General features: G+C 37.2%; 1 protein-coding gene and 1 pseudogene across 9 annotated transcripts; one reads left to right on the top strand and one right to left on the bottom strand.

Moving 5' to 3' along the window:
* Positions 1-261: 261 nt before the first annotated feature.
* Positions 262-3,255, top strand: LOC105421742 (pentatricopeptide repeat-containing protein At2g20540 pseudogene; annotated as a pseudogene). The gene has a single exon (XR_016044909.1). The product of XR_016044909.1 is annotated as a pentatricopeptide repeat-containing protein At2g20540 pseudogene (transcript).
* A 995-nt stretch (positions 3,256-4,250) lies between these two features.
* Positions 4,251-23,378, bottom strand: EMB3144 (AAA-type ATPase family protein). 8 transcript variants are annotated; one of them, XR_016044906.1, is made up of 18 exons: positions 22,558-23,357; positions 21,357-21,612; positions 19,013-19,391; positions 17,130-17,388; positions 9,836-9,967; positions 9,580-9,654; positions 9,373-9,498; positions 9,167-9,304; positions 9,005-9,083; positions 8,742-8,879; positions 8,284-8,395; positions 7,447-7,610; positions 6,591-6,696; positions 6,365-6,441; positions 5,881-6,024; positions 5,165-5,327; positions 4,871-5,035; positions 4,251-4,750 (listed from the first exon to the last, which is right to left on the bottom strand). XR_016044906.1 is itself a non-coding variant. In XM_006858366.4 (17 exons), exons 1-16 carry the CDS (start codon positions 22,804-22,806, stop codon positions 5,184-5,186), a joined length of 2,550 nt encoding a protein of 849 aa, XP_006858428.1. In that variant the 5' UTR covers positions 22,807-23,378; the 3' UTR covers positions 4,251-5,035; positions 5,165-5,183. The 8 variants fall into 8 exon arrangements, 2 of the variants coding, with proteins under 2 accessions (XP_006858428.1, XP_020531744.1); XR_016044908.1 differs by having other exon boundaries at positions 4,871-4,931; XR_002283392.2 differs by having other exon boundaries at positions 9,167-9,276.
* Between the last annotated feature and the right edge of the window lie 456 nt (positions 23,379-23,834).

Raw genomic sequence — 23,834 nt, 5'->3', positions numbered from 1 at the left:
TCAAAGGACTTTTCAACACTAAAACTACTTTTTTCAATGAATTTTTGTTGTGCATCCGTAGTTCTACATTATAAGGTTATATAAACTTTTCCATAAATAAATTCAAAACATCCCTTTTAGCCAAGGGAGTTAATGTTTACGGAGTGCTCCCACGGGAGTATGCTATACGCACTCAAAATCTTTTCCCGCGCAAGTTTGAAGTTACGGCCCTTGCGGCCATCCCTAAATTCCTGTGGTCCCGCTCCCTTTCACTGTATGCCTAAGCTGACTTTCTCTGCTAATCCCACGACACCTACCAGGTTCACGAAAATCTTTCAAAAGGCGCGCTTTAACCTTCTCTCCATTTTCTCTCTCTACATTCCAACTCCTCTCCACCCCCACTCTGCAAACATCCTTTCATGGCTCAGCCTGTGGAAGCCATGATATCCAAAACCCACCTACTCATTCATGGAGCAGAGGCTTACTTCATTGCTTCTCAATAGCAAGAAACCAGCCAATTTAAAGAAAACCCATGCTTTAGTCATCGTCCATGGCCACTCGAGCCTCCTTCTCTGGAACGCCATTATCAGAGCTTATGCACATAACAAGCTCATCACTGATGCATTCATGGTGTACAGGCACATGACCCAGGTACCATCTCTGAAACCCAATAGCCTTAGCCTCACATTCCTTCTCAATTCTTGCAGAAACCCTAGTTTCCTTGGCCATGGCAGAGCCATCCACTCCTGTATCCTCAAAACCCAATTCAAACCCAATCTCTTCACCCTTAATATAATGCTGAACATGTACTTGAAATGTGGTGATATGCGCTCCGCAACCAAAGTCTTTGATGCAATGCCTCAAAGAAATGCGGTTTCTTGGAACTCCATGATCTCTTCGCAAATCGCGATTGGAGAGGTCGAAAATGCAAGAAAGCTTTTTGATGCCATGCCCAAGAAAACCATCATCTCTTGGACCTTGATGATATCAGGCTATGCCAAGGTGGGGAACATGGGTTCAGCTCGATTCTTGTTGGATCGAATGCGTTTCAAAAACTTGATATCATGGAATTCAATAATAGCTGGTTACGTTAGGAACTTTTGTTATGATGATGCTTTGAAAGTGTTTAGAGAGATGCTAACAACTGGTCTTGAACCTGATGAGATCACATTTTTAGCTGTTCTCCCTGCTTGTGCCTGTCTAGGCTCAGTGGATCTTGGCCGATGGGTCGATGCATATTTGGACAAAAGAGATTTCAAGTTAACTTTGGCAATTGGTAATGCACTAATGGACATGTACGCTAAATGCGGAGACATTGAGAGCGCAAAACGAGTGTTTCAACGCATGCCTGAAAAGTGTGTAATTAGCTACACCACCATTGTTTCAGGGTTTGCTATGAATGGAAAGAGTGAAGAAGCCTTGGCTCTCTTTGAGACCATGGCTAATAAAGGGATTGAGCCTGATGATGTTATCTTCATTTCCCTTTTATCCGCATGCTCCCATTCAGGGTTGGTCGATCATGGTTGTCAGATTTTCGACCGGATGGTGAGAGAATTCAAAATCAAGCCAAGGATTGAGCACTACGGGAGCATGGTTGATCTCTTGGGCCGTGCTGGATTGTTGCAGGAAGCACTCGAGTTCATTCATAAAATGCCTATGAAGCCTAACGCTGTGATATGGGCCACTTTGCTTGCATCTAGCAAGATTCATGGGAGTCAAAATCTCGCTGATATTGCGACAAAGAATATCCGAGAATTGGAGCCTGATAATTCAGGCTACCAAGTTCTTGTATCGAATGTTTATGCAGCCACTGGGTTGTGGGATGATGTAAGGAGTTTGAGAACAAGGATGAGAGAGATGCAAATGGCTAAGACACCAGGTTGTAGCTTGATTGAGGTAAATAATTCTGTTCATGAATTTTTGTCTGGAGACAGGACCCAATTCCAATTTGAGGATATCTACTCTAACTTAGAATGGATTGAGTGAGAAATCCAAAGTGGTAGACCTTTTTCCAAGCTTAAGGGCTCTGCAATGCTCATTTGGACAATATTTACATGGTGTATGTGGAGGCTCATTCACATCTTTGAAGAAATTTTCAGCCTCTGCCTGCCAATACACACTGCTGGTGACATACATGGCGCAAGGAGAATTCAGAAGCTGACAGTCTCGCTAAGAAGGGAGCACCTTCAGGCATTCTGGGACCTTTTTGAGCTTTTGTCCCCAGATGCTTCCAATCTTTTGGGGGTTTTGTTGGCTGTATAGCAATTTTTTGTTTTAATTTATTTTGTGCAGAGCGCCCTGTCTGCAGGCGGCACATATTTTGTATCTTTCATAGCAATCAATATAACAGTATAACCATGAACTTTATTTCAAATATATTGACAAAGTGAAAGAGGTCAATGTTGCTCTGTGGGTGACATCTACAAATACTTCAAGGCTCAATGTTGCTCATTTATGGTTAAGCCTTGCAGGATTAGTTTGTTCACCTTGCTGCACTTGCTCTCAGATCAAAGACAGGTAGAGATCACATTTTAGCATGAATCTCAAGGATGAGGAATTGGACTTCCATGTTATCTTGAGAAGGTGTATGTTTCCTCATGTCAGAAAGCCTATTGACACAGGCTTGCATGGTCATGAGGAAGTAGCAACTGAATCTCAGACCAATTTTTTTATGCTGAGTAGTGGTTGAGTCAAGGATCCCTTTCTGTTCATTTGTGGAAGCCCTCGCCCGACATAGGTACTTGCTTCTGGTTGGTTGGGTCTATGTGATTGAGTTCTGTCGAGTATTCATTTTCAAAGGCAAGTTCTTGTATTAAAAAAGGTGCTCTATGTATGTGAAGGACATGGAAAATGTGAACAATTTGTTGAAGCACTGCCTTTTCCGGAGTTGAATTCAGTGTTCATTTGGCTACCTTGAGAGTTGGGTAGTTCTAACCAGTAGAGGTAGAAAAGGAGCACCATGAGAGAACATTGATTTGGTAATGTGCAATTAATGAAGCAAACAAGGCAAGGGGCTCTTATCCTCAGGAGTTCAAAGAGTGGAAGAGGAGCTCTTGTCAACGTCATCATGACCAAATCGATCACCAAAGAAGGAAACCGCCCGAAGGCTTTTTAAGACAAAATAATTTTATTCAGGAGTTTGGTTCTTCTAAGGCAAAGTTTGTTGCCAGCTCCAATGGGAATCTGTGGCCATCTGGTATAAGAGGCTTTTTCAGGGATGCAAAATCGTGAGGTTGTAAGGACTCATATTTCCTACAATATATTTTTAGTTCTAAAGATGTGAAGACTTCCTTAAGTCCAACACTATTTCACAGATCCATAGATTCTATGGCTTAACAGCTCGATAGATTCTAGAGCTCTTTCGATACCCGTTATGATTTTCTCATGATGTCTATTAGGCTGTTTTCAGGCATTGGAATTTTATTATCAAATGAGCTCAAATGCAGGCAAATTCCTTATGGGATTGCAGACATTATGGATTGGAACTTTTGAGTCATTGGTATTGTCAAATGTTTCAGAAGATTTTTTTAAAACTAATGGAACTCTTTTAGGATCCTTCAGAACATGAGAATTCCTTGCCTATATCCTTGGCTGGCATGCAAAGTTTTCTTTCAAAGGGTCTTGCCAGTAACCCTGTCCGGCATGCGAGTTTTCTTTTATAGGTCTTTGACCATGACCTCAGCGAGCCTGAAAGTTTTCTTGTAGGGGATCTAAGAAAATGATAGATATTTTGTCTTCCATTTTTGTTATTTCTTTGTTTTTTCTTGTTTTGAGATTTCCTTTATTGCACTTCCTTGTAGATAGTGATTTTGGAGACCTCTTAAAACCTTTTCCCTCAATTTCAAGCATTTTTACGTAATACATCTTTTGTTACATAATACCCTCTTCTATTCGAATTTTTTTCTTTAGCTCGATGTACTATTGGGGATTTATTCCCGTTGATATCTTTCAATAATAATAAGCTGTTTAGGATTATTTAGTGCGCATATTTTCAAATTTCAACCCATTTTGACAAGTTTTTGTATCATTTTTTATTTTGTGTTCACTAAGTTTTTCTCATTCAATGAAACCTCCTTGCAAATGAACAGAAGATACTTAAATAGAGATTTTATGGAGTTTAATCCTCCTTGAAAATTAAAAGATGGTTATTCTTTTAGTTTTTCATGTGGAGTTGTTGCTAACAGGGAAAACTCGTAACATATCTGGAGGATATTTTTCAGAAAAAAAAAAAAAAAAACTGGAGGAACCTTCTTATGTCTAAGAGCTGTCCATTTGCTGAACATTTAGAATATTATTTTCTCAGTCGAGTTTAGGAAGATTACAAGCCTTTCATTGAATATTTTTGAAAATTCGCAAATAAAATTAATTCAATACTCCAGTCAAAATTTATCTTGGCAAATGAATACACTTTGCCGCGCATAATTGACAGTAATTGCTATTCTTTTGGTTTTAAACTCTTGCTTCTGGTCTTCTCCGGCGATCACAGCCACATTCGACAGCCCGAAGAACCCAATTCAAATTTTTGGAAAAAACATAACAAAATCTAGAAAGCATCTAGAGAATAATTTTGCACACTCCATAGGCTCTGATCCTGAGGCCCGTGACCCTTCAAGGAGGATGAGAATCAGTAGATACAAGCTATTACGACAGCTGAGGAGACCGCAATTCAAATATCTTCAAAAACTTTCTTATACATACACAAAAGAACCCGGATTCCCACCTAGAGCACAATACAGCAGCTTGAGTGCCCCAGATCGTGAGGCCCATCATCCTTCAAGGTGAGAATCTGTTAGTTGAGCTTTCTTCCAAACCCCAAATATAGCATGCCAAGAGAAACTTGACCAAGTTGGTGAAGGCTTTCTCCAAATTAAGTTCGAGAGTAATTTCTAACCTTGATTTCTGCTGTCATCACAATGCCTCGATAACTGCAAATGGTAATGGAAACAAACGACCTGTCAAAAGCACCAACAAGTTATTTCTTGGAGCATTTACAGGCCAGGCCGCTTAAGTGACATTGGAAATTCAGCAATCCATCTTTATCAGAAATCCACTGCAGCTGCAGGCCATATGTACAAATGAGAGAGAGAGCCATGCAATAAATATCTCAAGAGAAAGTGTACATATACACAAGAAGAGAAGGGGGTGGGGAACATGACCGTAAATGGTACATGCTGCACAGTAGTACCTCGGAAATATATGAATCCTCAAAGGAAATGATCAGCCAACAATAGCTGAGGTATCTCCTCTTCATCTTTGATTTCTCTCGTCACTTCCTCTTTGATTTCCTGCACCCTCCTCTCCCGAATTCCATCTATCAGCTTCCATGTTTCATCACTGATAATCTGAGTCTGCAACAAAGAAAGTGATACCAAAACATCATCCATGCACGTCAAAGAAAAACTCTCTCTCTCTCTCTCTCTCTCTCTCTCTATATATATATATATATATATATATATATATATATATATATATATATATATGGAAAGTATTTGGTGATGTGCCCCCTCATTTATCTACAACTTTGGGTGTATGAGGACTTAAAAACTCTGCAAATCCTTGCGCTTTGCGCACTTTGATCATGGTTCTCCAAACAAAATGGATTTCAAGCCCCAGAAATGATTCTCTTGAATGCTATCTCAACATGTGATTTGGACCGGCAATTTCAATGGACCCTAGATGAGTCAGATTTGCACTATTTAAAGAGCTCCAAATCCATTTTTGTAGTACAGAAATGGCTTTGCAGGTATTAGAATAGTTGTGTCCTCATCAATCAAAAAGGATGAATTTAAAAGACGGGGGCACATGGTTTTTGCATGTGAACACCATGTGGCTTTGGCCACATGCAGGCACTTCACCCTATTGTGCAAGAGACAGAAACGTACAATTTATCTTCTCTCTTACCTCCATTGGTCGCGGTGCACCAAAAGTCGCAAAACCCACATTTCCTGGAGCAAATGTTACCCTGCCCGGAAGAGAAACACCATATATTCCCCATCTTCCTGCATAGATGAGTGCCCCATACTCGTCAATGGGTTGCACTGGTGGCTGCAGAAATAAAAAAAGAATGAGTAAATCACAGATTTTAATCATATGTTCACTATTTCATAGACAGATTCCTGTAGGCACTTTATGAACCATGGTCGAATGGAGGATGGTATACAAACTCATCATCCATACGATTTCTATCATGGAAGAAGACAAATAAATAAATAATACTGGCACTTCAGGAAGGCATACGACAAATAGTCCACCGACAGAACATTAGCAAAAATTTGATAACCCAGTAACAATGTCATTAATGATAATGAAAATAAACAATAGATTTGTTATCTTGAAGTTCAGCATGATGCTTCCCACGTTAAATGAGAGGGAAACAGTTAAATACCTGAGGCAGTCGTGGAGTCTTATTATATATATCCCATATTTCCTCCCCCTTGATGGCACCCTTTTCAAGTAAAGTATCTACACCACACAAAATACATTAAAGGCCCTAAAACCAAATGGAACTTGATAAAATGTGTTCCAATATATCTATTTGTATTCTCGAGAATGAGGAATAAAACATTGCCAATCACAATTGGAAGTTTTAATATGAAAAAAAATATCCTCACCAGTAATAGTTTCAACTGCAGACCGATACTCTCTCAGGACAGAAGTACATTTGGCCACAGCAAAACGCATATATTCGTCCTTGAGTGCTTCTAACTTTGGACAAAGCTGGGAAAATGTAACACAAGTAAACACTCTATTTTATTACTCTATTTTGTTGCTAATTGCTTTAGCTAAATCATTTAGATGAAACTTCTTCACAGAACTGGCAAATGAGCCATGAAAAAAATGAACTATTAATTCAAGGTCCAGATTATTTAGATGAAAAATACATGTGTTAATCTGGACTGTACAGTAAAATGAATCAGATTGCAGGGGGACCAATTAATGTGTACCATAGAGCCCATTTAATCATAGAAAAGCATAAAATAATCTAATGGACTATGCATAAGCCTTTGTCTACTGGTTCATCACCATCCATAGAAATGAATAGTGACAGATTAGACCCATGACTGTGTCCATGTCCTTTTTTTTGGAACCACCGGTGGGTCCTGCTCTCCATCGTCAACAATTATTTCAATGGCCAGTGAGGACCCTAAAGAATAAGATTCTTTCATTATCCATGGGATTATAGCATTCTTTTCCTAGATCATATATGACCAAATGACAAGTAAAATATAGCAGGTTGGGTGCTCAGTCAAGTGCACATTAGACCCAAACATAACCATATTGAAAATTTTATGTACGAAAAGGAAATTCTCTCCCTAAGTTTGTCAAAAACATTTTAACTGCTTCTTTATTTCTTGCTTCTTATCTATCTTACAACAAAACACATAATTCCTAGTTAAACAAGAATTTTCTTCTTTAAATAATATGCAACAATATGCAAGGTGTCAAAATAAATCTCCACCGACTTACATTCCGTACAAGGTCACTTTCAGTCTTATAATAAGCTTTGCCGAATGCTGTCATCCCAGTCTGTAGAATCAGGAATTCAGCACGGGTTGCAGCTTCCGTTGTTGCTTTAGCTGAAATCCAACTTAAGTTGTCTATCCCAAACATCTCCACCTCAATGACTCTAGCTATAATCCATAAATTTCTAGATAAGTATGGCAAATTCTATATATAGCTCTGACAAAAGCATCGCAGACAAGTAAGAACTACAAATCTCATAATCATCCAAGCCTTATCCCAATTATTTGAGGTCAGCTAAATGAATATGAAGTCCCCAACTAGATATCATTTGGAATTAGAAAGTTTTAAGGATGGTCTTATTATTAAATGAAACTAGACAAGCTCACAAGCAAGGTAGCTTTGATCGCCTCAGGCATCTTTGAAAACAAAGTGCATTCAAAACGTCTGCAGTAATCACAAACTGGGCATTTTTGGAGTTGTATCATTAAGGGAATACAACCTTGCTGTAATATGGAGGTTCAGTTTATGGCTTTCCTCAATGGTGCTTGTGGGCAACTTTGAGATTAAAGGTTCAGACTTCAAACCAAATTTTCTTTTATAACTGATGATGGTGGTGATGATGATGATGATAATCAGAAATATAATTTTGCAACCGAAGCAAAACTATAATTCTGCAACACAATGAAGTTAACTTCAAAGCAGTTGACTGAACAATCAAGTACCATCAAGACAAATCACAAAAGCAACCAGTTTAGGATACAGCAATGACATCAAGACAAAATAACCAAAGAAGACCAGATAATTACAGCATACAGATAGGTTAAAGGTTATAAAACATACGAGCACAAGCCTGCACTATAGAATTCACATAGTCCGACTTTCTCAAGAAGACCCTTCCAGAAGCTTCTTTATAACGCATATTAGGCTTGCCACGAATTGAATTTATATCTGTCTGCTACATATCAGATTCCCCAAAGAATTAATCAGGAATCTACGCACCAAACCAATAGAAGTTGATGAATAACACAAGAAGCAAGTCGTTTCTCTCATAAAAGATAATGAAAAGTATAACCATAATCCAATGGATTAGTGTAAGGTATCCCAAAGGGCATCCACCATTTGAACCGTGGAGATACACTGTACCAAAGTGAGTGTCCCTGTGGGCCCCACGAGCTAGCCATAACGAATATACAGTGGTTGCAGTCTTGGGAAACAATATAGTGTACTCCACATTGGATAATGGTATACCTTCCCCAAATATAAACAATATGGAGAATTAATTTATACAATATATTGACCTCAATGAATGGGCGGTGATGGTCTGGATAGTAGCACGCAAGAACAGACACGGCAGCTTCCCGATATGCCAACCTTAGTTTCAGCTCCTCAGGAACTTCAGCTTCGTCTTCTTGACCAGTTTCAAATGTGCCTTTTTGCTGCAAAACAGAATAAACCAACAACACATGAAAAGAAAAGTCAAGAAGCCAAATTTCATATCAATTGATGGTTATGTACAAAATTCATCAAAGTTTTTCCAAGAGAACAATTTCAGAGAACCTACCCTTTTCAAGGCTTCCAAGAGCTCCTCCTGTCCAATAAAGTCCTGATCCTTTCTTGCTGTCAAAATACCAGCTTCATTCCTACCACCAAAATGCCTCAATGAATTGGAATACCTTTAGAAATGGAAATAGAAACACAATGAAAAAATTTTAGAAGAAATTACAATATGTTTTGCAGCTCTGCTCCAGTAAAATCTACCGTGAGTTCAGCTACTTCCTTTAGGAGAACCTCTTTCTCTTCCTCAGATCTAAAAAACTTGTTTCTCGCATGAACCTGGCATTGGTGGAATATCAACCCAAACCTGACCACGACATTATATTCCTCATAATCTCAAAATCTCAATAATGACCAACACAGTTGGAAATATACCTTTAAGATTGCAAGCCTTCCATCCTTTGATGGCAACCCAACTCTGATTATCTTGTCAAACCGACCCTTTCGCAAGAGAGCAGGATCCAAAATATCCAATCTATTAGTTGCACCAATAACTAACACCTGTTTTCACCCATTTCATTGTAATTTCATGGCAATTATTCTCTGTTGAAAAGAAGATAACAGAAGAAAGCTATGTTTAACCTGTGATGATGAAACTTTGAACCCATCCATCTCAGTAAGGATCTGAAGCAAGCCTTGCTCTCTTTCAGCACCACCCTAAAATATGAAAAATAAAAATTTCTAAATATGGTATAATGAGACCAGAGAGTAAAAATATATAGAAAAATGTCTGTTAAAATAAATCTCATCCTAGAATAAGGAGTCCATAGCCAAAACGCATTCAGAAGAAAAAAAGAGTCCGTAATAAAAGAATCATGATACGCATTATTTCTCTTACCCCACCAATGTCAGGTCCACCACGTTTAGAACCAATTGCATCTATTTCGTCAATGAATATGATGGAAGGAGCAAATGATCTCGCACTGGAAAAGAGATCCTTAACACGAGCTGCTGCAACTCCTACAAACATCTGCAGTGTACACCTAAAGTTAGCAAGCAAAAAACTGCAATATTCAACAGCACACAAATTAGTTCTAGAAAAAAGAATGGGTGACCCAAACATAAATTACAAGTAACACTCAAGAAGTAAAGATATCGCACAAAGCCTATCCAGAACATTGTACAAGTGCGCATGTTCTATGGGCAAGATCTAGAATGCTATGGTACCGACAAAACATATCTGGAATCCCATCCGTCACCCACCAAAGTAGATCAAGCATCCTTCCACTCTTCTTTCTCACCATCAACACAAATGTTATTCCACCAAGAGAATTTCTAAAACCACTTTTTTCATACCCCATTCAGTAAACAATAAATCATTGATCCGAACCACAGACCTTCTCATGAACTAAGCCACCACCAGAATCAAAACCAAACCTAACCCATAAACACCCACACAAACAAACCCAAAATACCTTCCCCTCCCAATCCACAAACCTGAGGCTCACTGGCAGCAAATTATACGAAGAATTGAATCCACAGACACTGATTGCAACTCTGTAGATGACAATTCATACCTCCCTACCAACTCCGATGGACTAGAAAAGATATCAACAGCAGAAAGCTACATCGAGCTGATGCTGCAAGTCATGGGACTCACATACAAAGCCCAAGCCGATCAAATTATGGATGCCTTGCATGTCAACACAATTAAAAGACAACCCAGGACAGACAAAGGAGCCAAGAAATGGAAAAGGGGAACAGAGAACATAAGAACCTTCGTTTTGACATTAACTATGAAAAGAAATTACATCCACAAACGAGCCCCTGCCAAACCCAAAGCCAGCGGTCAGGGAGGCCACAAAGTCTCCCAAAGCAACAACAACCTCACAAATGAAATTCTGGCCTGAAACATTAGGGGTCTGGGTGACCCTACCAAGAAAAAAGACACACTGAATTTTGTCCATACGCATACACCAGAAACTTGGCAATCACAGACATGAAAAAGGAATTTAAACTTTGGCGAGATTTAAGGCAGGAAAGCCACTGTCTGGAATGCTCTAGCTACATGGAGGCCTCAAGGGGTATCTGAGTTATTTGGAACACATCCTCCATTACCCAAATTGTATCCAGAATAGACCATTTCTCGGTCACAAACACCTCCAATTCACTAAGGGATTCTCCTAGACCTTCACAGGAGTATACGATGCCCTCAGAGAAGATTTTCAGAACAAAATAGACCTCTTCTAAGCTTCCTTACGACAGCCAAGGTGTATTGGTGGGGATATTACATCAAATGCTGGTCCTACAAAAATAATAAGTAAGAAGGACCACAACAAGCATGAAAGGTTTCTCAGCTTCGTAAATAGACATGAGCTGGTCGATAATCACAATGAAGCTTCATTCACCAGGTCAAATCAAATTGACAGCCCCATTTTCATCATTCTCAACCAATTTCTACTTCCCCAGACTGGGATCCAACTTCCCAGGCATACACAGCAGGGCCCTTCCAATACCATTCTCCAACCACCTACCAATCCTAGTCAACAACAATCCAGCTTTCTGTGATCTGAAACTGATTTAGCTCAAGAACAATAATTTGCACAGACTTAGTCCAAACCAGTCCTTCAAAAGTCAGGGCTGGGGAGGGTTCAAACTATGCAAAAAACTCCAAATGTTGAAGGAAAAGCTGAAATCCTGGAACCAGGACAACTTCTGTTGTATCCAGCAACAAAAAGAAGCATTGCTCCAGGAGATCTCAAGGCTTGACAACATAAAGGAAAATCATGGCGTAACATCACATTAGCAAATTACAAAAACCACTGCCAAAGTTGAGTTCCAAAAGATCCTAAAACGAAAGAAGGTACAGGTATCAAAGGTCATGCATAAAATGGTCTGAGGATGGGGACAGGAACATGGCAAAGACAAAACTCATCAGGATAGGAGTACAAACAAAAAACCTTTATGGGATCTTGCCCATAGGCTAGGGTGCCATATTGGCCACTTGCCAAACAAGCATCTGAGCCCACCAACGTGCAAGGGGAAACCCAAAATAGCCCTTTAAGCCTCGTGATAGAAATGTTAGAAGAAAGACAACAACCTTGGAAATGTCACCAGCTGTCAATAGCAGGAAGTTTAAACTTGATAAATGCAAAACTTTGAAATGTCCGAATCCTCCATACATCTTTGTTTAGGTTGGCTGCCCACATCATTAATTAGCTGGAAAAACTTCGAAAGGACATCTTCTGGAGTGGTGCAGAAGGAGAACGCAAGTTTCACTTGGTAAAATGCGAACCCATATGCAAATCCAAAATGGCAGGAGGCTTGGGAGTTCGTAAACTCAAGTTAAGTTGGCACTACTGCAAAAATGATGGTGGCATTTTGCCATCATCAAGATCACCTGTGGTGGCTAGTTATCCAGCATAAATATGACACTGAGCAACGATCAAATCAAACCACAAGCCTAACCAGATCTTCCTCTGTTGCTTGGAAGGAAACCCAGGTGCATCAGAACTTCCGCAAACACATTAGATTCAAAGCAATAATGGAAACAAAAGTCGATTTTGGAGGGACCTTTAGCATGACCAGGCAACATGGGGGATAAACTTCCCCAAACTGTTTCAAATAGCCACAGACCAAGAAGCCCCCAGTGTCAATAATGGCTGAAATCATTGGTGGATACCTTGTTTCACCCAAAACTTGAATGACGTAGAAATGGAGTGCAAAGGCTATCGAAGCTCTCAACTAGTGCCACATCCCCCTCCAGGGGCCAGACAAGGCAATATTGAAACCCTAAAATCTCAGGTATATAAGCTATATCTCCATGCTTCAAACTCCTCAAAACACTAAATCCTACCCCAGCAGCATCTGTTGGGTTTGGAGTCACTGTCCATGCACCACCAAAAGTTTTTGTTTTCAACAGGTTAGCAGGCCTTAACAAAGCCCTTAATGTTGACCACTTGCAACAATAGTATCCAAATATCAAACAGATATTTGGATGAAGAGAAAACTGAAGACCATCTACTCTGCATTGCAAAATAGCAACTGGTCGCCGTCCTGGTCCCTAGGAAGTTTCAACATTCCATCATTGTGGACGGAAACAGTTGAAAACATCTTCTAACACTATGTGTCGCCTCAAATCCCAAAATCAACCTAGTCTCTTATGGCACCTCTCTATCCTTGCTGTTATTTGGCCCATTTGGTCGGAAAGAAACAACCAAATATTCCAAAACAGAGCTTCAGGAACATCAAGCTTAATAGGTCAAACCGAATCATTAGTATCACAAGATTGTGGGCCCTTGCACCTAAGAACTCTTTGGCACTCACTCATCAACCTAGAGAATCAATGGATACATGTAAGTTGACTCTCCCCCTCACCAAGACGCAAGTTCCCCAAACTCCTCACCACCAACAACCACTTTCACAACCAGAAAACCCACTCACTCAATCCAAATAGTTGAAACACAGTTTTGTAAAGCCAATTTTACCACAATGTATCTTTTTCTCAAAATAATTTACCACACTGACATTTTTCTTCTTTAGGATTTTATAATCATCACAATTTTGTGGCCATCCAAGTCCTTGGGAATTATACAAGTTCTGTACACCTCAATTAATTCAATAAAACAGTCCAATGTCAAAAAGAAAATGTCCAATATCAATCTCCAACCATATTTTTGTCTTTTATGTAGCTGGTATATCTTTATTTTGTAATATGTACTCCAATGTTTGTAATCTGTAATATTATTTCCACAATCCACATCCAAGAGTTCCATACAGGTAAACTCATCCTTCGCTATATGGAGGAGCCTGGATCTCCTTGTTAAGGGACAAAGAGACATGATGTGCCCCTTGTATTCTTGAGAGATTTTCTGTCACATAAGAGCTCCGCGGCTTTGATAACGCAAAGATCAACACCTTTTTCATTTTAAGACGGTATCAAATAAGGCTGGATCACATTGGTTTTCTGTGCTTTTCCATTTGACATATGAATGATGCTGATCTGTGCTTTGCCATTGACAAATGAATCGACGCTGCACCCATTGTCAGATCTCAGCTACCAAAAACCAGAATCACTTTTGTTGCCAATAACTTAGTATTTCTATTAGCAGTACTCTATTGATCTTGTTCATTCACTTTCCTCATTTTCTAATCTATAAAAAGGAGAAACAGCAAGGGTCGACATTACATTTAACACCACGTACCATACCAGACAGTTTCATAAGACATTGGATGATGAACATGTGTAATGCAGTGCTAAAAAATCATACACAGGAACTGCTGGTATGGGCATAAAATAGTTGTTCCATTTTTTCAGAAGATAAATGGAAAATAGATGAGAGTACCTACTCCACTAGCAGACAATCCATTGCATCTGGCCAAGAATGACCTGAACTTGTGGTTTCATATGGGTGATAATGATTTCTCTATAAGCTAAAGTACTGGAGATCCTGGAAGGGCTTTATGAATTGAAATAAACATTGAGCAGAAAACTTAAAACACAATGAAATATTTAAGAAAGACACAATAGAAGCTACTATTAATATAGTTGAAAGCAGTGGTTTAAAAAACGGATCGATGGCCCGGATCGGGCACCCCAAAACCCATCCGGATCGGTGAATCGGTGATCTGAATCAGGAATCGGCGAAATCGGTAGGATTAAGCCTTAAAAAAATCCAAAAAAATTATTAAAATTCATTATAAATATTGTTTTTAGGAATCTAATAAGAAATGAGGGTACTACATTATTAACTTTTATTTTTTTCATCAATATGTGAATATTGAAATGTTCTTTCCCTGTATGAACTTATGTTAACTATTAAATTTACATCACACAAAAGAAAAATTATAGAATTATCATGGATGAAGTATATAATCATACCTGAACTACAATAAGAATGGATTAAAACGATGAAAAAAAGGCACCAAAATCTCGAATCGGTCGGATTCGGCCTTAAAAAATTTTAAAAAGATTATTAAAAATCATTATAAATGTTGTTTTTTAGGAATCCAATAAGAAATGAGGGTACTACATTAATAACTTTTTATTTTTTTGCATCAATATGCGAATATTGAGATGTTCTTTTCCTGTATGAAGATTCTTATCAAACATTTATTAAAACTTATCTATTATACATTGAAATTAGAATTATTGGTTTGTATTTTATTATTTTATCATCATTTTACTATACAAATAATAATAAATTTGAAATTCGTCTTATAATATCACCTAATTTAAAATTTTAATTTACAACTATAACAAAAATTAATATATTGCATAATTATAATGTAAATAAATTAATATAATTAGTATAATTATCGTTGTAATTAGTATAATTATTAGTTACAATATTATAATAAATGTGATCAAAAAACAAGGGTATGACCCTCACAAATAAATAAATATAATGTATAATAATTAGTGTCGATATAAATATAGAATTTAATAACATAAATTTGCAATCATATTTTAATAAATTAGGAAAATAAATAAATAAAATCATATTTGCAATGTGAGATAATTGATAAAGCAACTTGAAATAAATTCTAAAGCGGTATGAGCTAGTGTTATTTTTCGCTCTTAAAATATCTCATAAATTAATATTTTTTTTAATGATCTATAAACCAGTATTAGTATTATTTTTTGTTTCTTTTAATATCCTATGAGCTAGTAAAATAATTTCATATAATTATGTTAATTTTTGTAAATTATTATATGAAATTTTATTTTTGTAATTATATACAATTAAAGATTAATTATATGTACTTTATGTTTATTATAAAAATAAAAATAAAAATAATTAATCTTAAAAAGATTAAATATTAAAAATAAATAAATATAATTAAGCTTAAAAAGATTAAATATTAAAAATAAATAAATATAATTAATCTTAAAAATAACTATAGACCATTTCATTTGTCCTTATATGAGAGAGAAAGATTTATTTATAGAACCCACCTATCCCTACCTAATACAAACACTATATATAATTTGGAACAAATTGTAACTATTGTTTAAAATAAAGTGCACTCTTTTGCAGCAACGTTGGGCTATAGAAAGTCCCACGCCGAAGTGATGTGAGACAAAGTAAAAGTATATAAGCAATTGCAAAGCACAGCAAACAGCGAGCAGGTTGATGCTAGGGCCACGTGCATGGACGTGTGTGGCTGACGTCAGTTTGGGGATGGTAGTGTTTTTATATTATTAAAATGGTACGGATGGGTCGGATCCCGTTTTTTCGTTTGAACCGGAACGGTGTACCCTATATCTGATCCGGATCGCCCGATTCCGAATCGATTTTTAAACCACTGGTTGAAAGTAATAAATTTAGGAACTTCTTATATTACTAATGTGACAAAAAGGGTAATCTAAGAAGAAGGAATTCTCATTTAATTGAATGATTTTCACCTTTGGACAATATAATGTTATATGTTGGCACGGACGTGCAAAAATCAACAAGTTTTGGAGAGAGTATGAACAGCTTTACAGTTAACATTATCAAAAAAAAAAGAGAGCGTATGAACAGCTTTAGTGTAGAAACTAATTGATTCGACGAATTTCATTGAAGAGGGGGGAAGGGGAATCACATTAGAAATACCATTACATTTTGGGTGTATCGCCCTCCAATTTCAAATAATATAGGAGTGACCATCAAATTCCTTCAAACTTGAAGTTTAAGAAATCTTGGAACAGGAGGATTATACAAACCACAAGTCAGACACAAGGCTGATGGTCAATGGTCGTACAAGCATACTATATGAACCATCATACTAACTTCCAATAATGATATCCCCAGACAAGGTTATATTGTACATCATGAAACTCGAGATCAGCACTCAGAATTGGGAATCTAGAAACATACATATCATGTCGTTCACCAGCAATTCAAATTTGATGCAATCTAATGAAATATGGAAAAAGCATACTCCATTGGGGTCATTATCATCCAAGTGAATGAAGGATGGAAGTAAAGCGAGTTGGACCCACCAATCGGGATCATGTCCTCTTGTGGTAGATCCCACTGTCTCTCAATCACTGCCCATCATTTCATCTGATGGTGACAAACCCAATGGACTATGGTTTCTCATATTCCACTGGTATGGTATATACTATCACAAGCCAATGAATAATGATATTCAAGTCACAATACCAAATTTCAAAAATAGTTACACAGAAGGAACATGGTACCAACCTCAACAAAATCTGTTCCACTTGCAGCAAAAAAGGGAAGCCCAGCCTCACCAGCAATAGCTTTTGCAAGCAATGTTTTTCCAGTCCCAGGAGGCCCATGAAGAAGCACACCTTTTGGGCAGTAAATACCCTTATTCTGAAATTCCTCTTCGTTCTTGAGAATTCTAACAATCTCCTGAAGCTCCCCCTTTATGTAATCCTGGCCAGCGAAATCATCAAATGTTACCCCTGTAGATTCTTCTGCTGATATAAACTTCGCCCTGGTGAAAAATTTGTCAACAAAATGAAATTTTAATAAGAGAATTCCATTATCAATATAGCTCCTTCTATTCTTTTCAAGTTCAGGCATCTATAATGCAGAGCACAGTATACATAGTTTATTCTTTTTCTCTTGGGCAAATCCCTAAACATCAGAAACTAGAAGATATGAGCAGAAACCAAATGTCAAATGGATAGCAATTTGAAAAGGAAAAGATATGCAAATGCACTACAGTTAAGGACAATGCTAGGAGACTTTGAAAATCACAAAGGAGAATAAATAACACTAAGACAGACATCTGACATAGTACTTGGAGTTTATGTACACTCCAATATAAATGTCTTCAATAGAACCCAAATTCTTTCTTTTATTTTTTCAATATTTTTCTAACAGGGTCTGAGCTAAACATGACCATGCCCATAAGATCCAGGTCCCACTCAAAGCGCATATTGCTACTGCATACTTTCTCTTCAATAATTGCTGGATACTGCCAAAGCATGACGGGAATTCAATTGTGACACAAACCCCATTTATCTTCATTCAGAAACCAGCATATCAATACAAGAATGTTCCAAATTATCAAAGAAACAGTTATTCATCATCATCAGAGCCTTTTCCCATCTATTTTGGGGTCGGCTATCGATTGAAAATTCAGACCCCAAACATGCAAAGCCAGGTATGCAACCACTGAGCATGACACCGCTACCCAATACTATACATCTTTTTTCTACATCTCCATGAGCTATGAAATCCCACATAAGAAAAACCATCCATTATGCAGAAGTGATTGTGATTTTGTTTCTTGAACAGCCATTAACTATTACACATCACACCAAGGTAATTGAATAACAAATAGTTCGCCGGCATTTACATTCATTATGCCGTCAGTTACAATAGGTTCAACTATCAGAAATCAATTCATATTTCATACCTATACATTAATGCCAGTGTTTGTCTTCCTTTACAAACCAGGTGACTAGTGCTTTGTATTACTTGTAACCCTCAATTAGCAATGTTTGAGCCTGAGCCTAAAATAATCCTATAATGGAAAATTCATTGACTTAGAAAGTTTACCCAAAAATATTGAATGGTTCTGGCACAAGAAGACTATGCACATCATGTAGAGGTTAAGCCAATCTAAGGGAAGATCCAAGATCTCTCAAGAATATTTTTCTTTTTTCCAAATGCACGTCGAATCCGACAAAGTCACAAATTACCAAGCCACTCTAGGGGCACCGTGAGCTTTGTTGATGACCTTGTTTGGTATTACTATCACCACTTAAACTGTGATTTTGTTCTCCTTTGTACCCTTACTCAAAGGAAAAACTTGTTACCAGTTTAATTTGAAAGGAGATGTAAATAACATAGTCATACAGTGGAAATGCAATTAACAACCACAAGAACTATTTCATACCCCAAAAAAACAAACTTTTAGACTGTGAAGAAATGCAACAGTAACAGATGTCAAGTACCTTAAGACATCCACAACCATAAAAAATGCAACCTACAGATATTCCTGCTGAACTCGCATGCAAGCCAATATTTTCAGTTTTTCACTTATCATAGGAAAAAGATGATAGATAACTGTGAGAAGAGAAAAATTAAACAGTATCTTCCCTACTTACCGACTCTTGCCCAAAGACCCAAGTGTAAGACGCTTAGTGGGTAGTCTTGATCTTTTTCTTGGAGGTTTTAGTTCACAGGGGATCAACTTCGCATAAATTGGTCTTGTTACTCTGTCAATCCAAAGATATAAACCAATGGCAAGAGAAAGCCTCATGGACCATACAACAGCAGTTGCAACTGTGGAATAGACTTCAGCATGGACTGGGTTCACGTTTATAACATCAACATTTATTAGTTGCTGGTGCAACTTTTGCCAGATATCATTCCAAGAATCAACTGGCATCCGATCAACGACATGTCGGCGAAAGACTATTTCTCTCTTTGTGCTATCATTTTGCTCTCCTTCCCTATGCCCATCCTTGTAATATGGCAAAATCACTGCGAAAAAGAATACCCTAAAAAGAGTGAATACTAAAATATAAGGTCCATCATAACAAGCAAGTGATAGAGACACACACTTCTAGCATTAACAAATACCACTGAAATATGTTAGAATTACCATAAGGAAACCCAGAAAAGGCTCTTTGGCGACCACAAAAAATACAGTTCTATTTTGTATCATGAGAGCCACTTGGCATAACAAAGCACATACCCCACGCAAACCTTTTATTGATGGTCTGACTATAAATTCCTGAATTCCTTCTCCCGAAAACATAGAAAGTAGACAGCCAATGGCCATAGCTCAATAATAAGAAAAAATATTTCTCCACTGATTATTTATATAACAATAACCGGATCACAGACAGATACGACCTGATTGTGGCCTGTCTAAACTTGTCAATACTCAGCCAATATTCATTTCAAAAGCACTTCTCCAGCTGTCTGGGCCATTATTGAATATATTGGAACAACAGCTTTGATGAAGGAAATCAGGAGTAGCACTAGATTTCCATCACTAAATCTTTTCTTCTAATACCTTTAATAAGATTGCCATCCTTCTCCAAAAAGAAATCTGGAATAGCTCCATAAGTTATTCACCATAATTCTTGTCCTCATTTAGTTGACCACAATACCAAGTTTAGAGTTCCCCTCCCACTCCCTCCCTCTTTGAAACACATGTTCTATAGATTCTTAGGTCATTAAAACCTTAAGTCTTCACAATTTAACTGTGTTTATCATCCAAAATCCTAAAGTAGGTAAAACGTGAAAGACAAAATCGCAAACAAAGAATACAAAGGAATTTTTGCATGCCACATATGGGATTCTTCCTTCATGATACATAACACCATCCAAATAGCTGGCATGTAAGAATAGTCATAAAAGGCAGCAAAACCAACAAACCCAAGTCTAGAGGTTAATACAGTTATACGGTAAAACTTTATCCTCTCACGGAAGCACAAAGCGCGAAAGCCATATTTCTCCCCTGCATAAACCTATAAATGTTACATCTTACATCCACCACCATGGATTATGTGAATTATGTGATAGGCGTGTGTACTGATCAAAATATGTGTGCCTACTAATCATACAAATAGATATGTGCCTATCCAGTCCCGACTGTCCAAATTACCTTTGGAGGAACTCAGTAAATGTTGAATACATAATTTCATCATAGTGAAAATAAAACTTAGCTTCCCTAGCATGCAAACAATGAGTCATTTCATGAGAAAATAATAGAAAGTGCGGAGTGTGTTGACATTGAGACTCACATCTTCATATATGTGTCACTTGGTTTCTTTCATGTAGACCACAAATGCTAATTATTAAGGCATAACAATGAGCAGTATCTAATGGTAGCAAGTAATGAACTCACCGATTTTTAGCATATCAACTTAAATACATGAGCAACTGCTTAACATTTCTGTGACAACCCTAAATTGTTACGCCGAATTATTAGTGCTTGTACAAGAGCCAACCACCACTAGGACCAATGTCATTTAAACAATAAAAATAGCACGCTTTTCAATGATCACTGGTGACATTTGGTGCATGCTCATAAAAATCAGGCATGGAGGATTCTTTTCATTTTTTATTTTTTATTTTTTGTTAAGAGTTGTGTCTTTCAACTCTTTGTGACCTGCATAGATTTAAGTTTACTAATGCCCCTAACTGGCCAGGTAATGTAAGACCAAGCATTTTTTGGGAGTAGTAGGAAGGAGGATTCAGACTTGGGAAGTGGAGTGTATTTGACAGGCTCATCCTAAGGTTAGCAAGTTCAACTCAACCTTCATGACTGTGTGGAAGTATAAGTCAATCTGAACTGTAAAATGACTCAATGGGCAATCCAATGGATTACTAAAGGGAATAAGGACATATCAGTGTAGTACAATACTTATGCAGATGCTCTGATATGTACATAAAATGGGTTAAAAAAATTAACTACACTAAGGCACGATATCATACCGGAGACAGTTTGACCAAAGTTTGAATACTCCATGAACTGAACATTGTTTGAGTTCAGTAATCTCCAAAACTCACTAAAATCAATTCTATGTGAATTTTCAGGATCCCACTCAGTTCCTTTCAGCTTTCCTTGCAAGGTCAACAATGCCCGGCTCCAATTTGAGGCCATCATAAGTTGCCTCTCCAGCTGCATATTTGCCTTATTCTCTAGCTTTTCCAATTCATCCATTCGGGTCCTTTCTGCATTCTTCAGTTTCTGTGCAAAAAAGCAATAAAAGGAATTGTACGAGAATGCTTCACAATTAGGAGAAGCTCATAAAATAACTAAAGTTCTTTTGGATAAAAAACTGTTTTTCAACTATCAGATGTATTATAGGGGTCATCAGATACATTTATTATAATCACATGCATATAATGTTTTAGTACACTGCATATGTAGACATATCATATGCCTATATATCTTGATATCGATAAAGTAATGCATGTGTTTCTGCATGTATCCACCTATCTAGTTATGTACGTATGTTTTCAGCAATTCAGTATCCACATACACATAAAACTGAGTGTCTCATCATAATAATCGATGCGTGAATCTGTTCGTACAGACAGTATAAATGTGACGTACTTCTATTTATGTATGTGTATGCAGATAAAATATGTATATACAAGTACACACAGCTATTGATGTCTGAATGTGCAAATGAAATACATAAAAAGGTGTGTTTGTGTTTTACGCCTTTTCACCAACTTTTGAACTTGACCAGAACACTCACCTTTTTGCACTCACCGATTTTCATGACATTAAAATTACTCAATTAGGGGTACTCAGTTTCTTTCTTTTTTTTCATGTTTAAAAAGATTGGGTAGAAAAATTTGTCTTGAAATTAACGAATTCGTAAATAAGAAAATTTTCTCATAGAATTAATGAATACGCAATGCTATACTGCATATGATATCCTTCTATATTGCATACACTTGCGACATGCTTCAGTCAGTTCTACTGTAATTCTAGAAATAACTTAATCAATACCAAATTTATTAGGACTGTTTCATGCTTCTTCAATATAACAGGCAATAATAAGAAAGTACACCAAAACAAAAAACAACAAAAAAAATGGGAATTCTACAAACTTCTATTAACCCAACCAAAAAAACCCAGGAAAACTTTCAGAAAAATGGAAACGAGAAGCAAGGGAACTACCTCAAAGAGTTGTGCTGATTCCATATCTTCCTCCCCATTGTTTAAAGTTGATTCTGAAGCCCTTGATATCCTCCTAATTCTACTCTTCTTTACACGACACCTCAATCTATTAAACCCTGGAGCTCTGGAAAAATCACTCCAAAATGCCAGATAAGGTGTAGAAAAATTCTTCTTAAATGGGTGATTTAGAGGAAAATAAAGTTCTATGGAGCGAAGAGAACTGGATTTAGTGCCCTGCGATATCAACATTATCTTCTACTTCTTCTCTATCAATCTCATCTACTTCTATTTTTACCTTCTTTTCTTCCTCTTATTCTCTCTCTATTCAATCCATTTCTTCGTTCTCTCTCTAAGCCTTCTGTTTCTTCGTTGTTTCTCTCTCTCGTTTAAGCACTGGAAGAAGCGGAGAGCAGCACAACACAACAGTGTGAATGAGGGCATTTATCATGTTATTTTTGGTGCGAGCCCAGTGAAGATGGAAAATGTTTTGATAGGCCTGAAGCTCTTTCAAAAAAAGTAAATCCTCACCTCAAAATTCACTGAAAATTACACTTCTAATGTTGAAAAACCTTCAAATTGATCGTATCGGCCTTAACCCATTATGGTTGTGAAAGAAATAGGATTTCAAGTTTTAAAAATAATATATAATATAACACATTATCTATACCATCCAAGGTTCAAGAGTGAGGATGTATCACAAGAATACGAAGATACCTTACATTTAGATAGATTGTAAGGTTGGTACTTTTCAAATAAGATAAAAGGGACGTTATCTAGAAAGAGAGAATTTCCTAAAAATAATGCATATAGAGAGAAGAGGACCCCATTTATTATAGCACAAAGTGTTTGCGAATATGAAGGTACCCTACCTCTTGAGAGATTGTGGGGTAGGTGCTTTTATGATAAGATATCAAGAGAGAGAGAGACTTACTAAAAAAATGTGTATAGAGAGAAGAGGACCCCATTCACTATATCAACATGTGTCTTTTTTAATAGCTACAATAACACTTTCGACAGTTAAAACAACCTTATTGAGAAATACCTATCCTACATTCTCTCTAGATATAGGATCCCTTATTATTCTTACAATATGTGTTTACCCTTTAAGTTTGGCTTCATAAACTAACTGGCTTTGATGGTTAAAATAACCTATTTGAAAAGAATATATTCTACAATTTCTCTAAAGGTAGTGTCTCTTCTTATTTTTACGTGTCAACAATTTTGGCTTAATATTGTAGTGTACACTATATACATGTAATCAGTAGATTACGGGTATT

Source organism: Amborella trichopoda, chromosome 11, assembly GCF_054954075.1.
Source record: "Amborella trichopoda isolate Santa Cruz 75 chromosome 11, AtrichopodaSantaCruz75HAP2 v2.0, whole genome shotgun sequence".
Lineage (NCBI taxonomy): Eukaryota > Viridiplantae > Streptophyta > Magnoliopsida > Amborellales > Amborellaceae > Amborella > Amborella trichopoda.
This window is presented reverse-complemented; position numbering and strand designations above follow the sequence as displayed.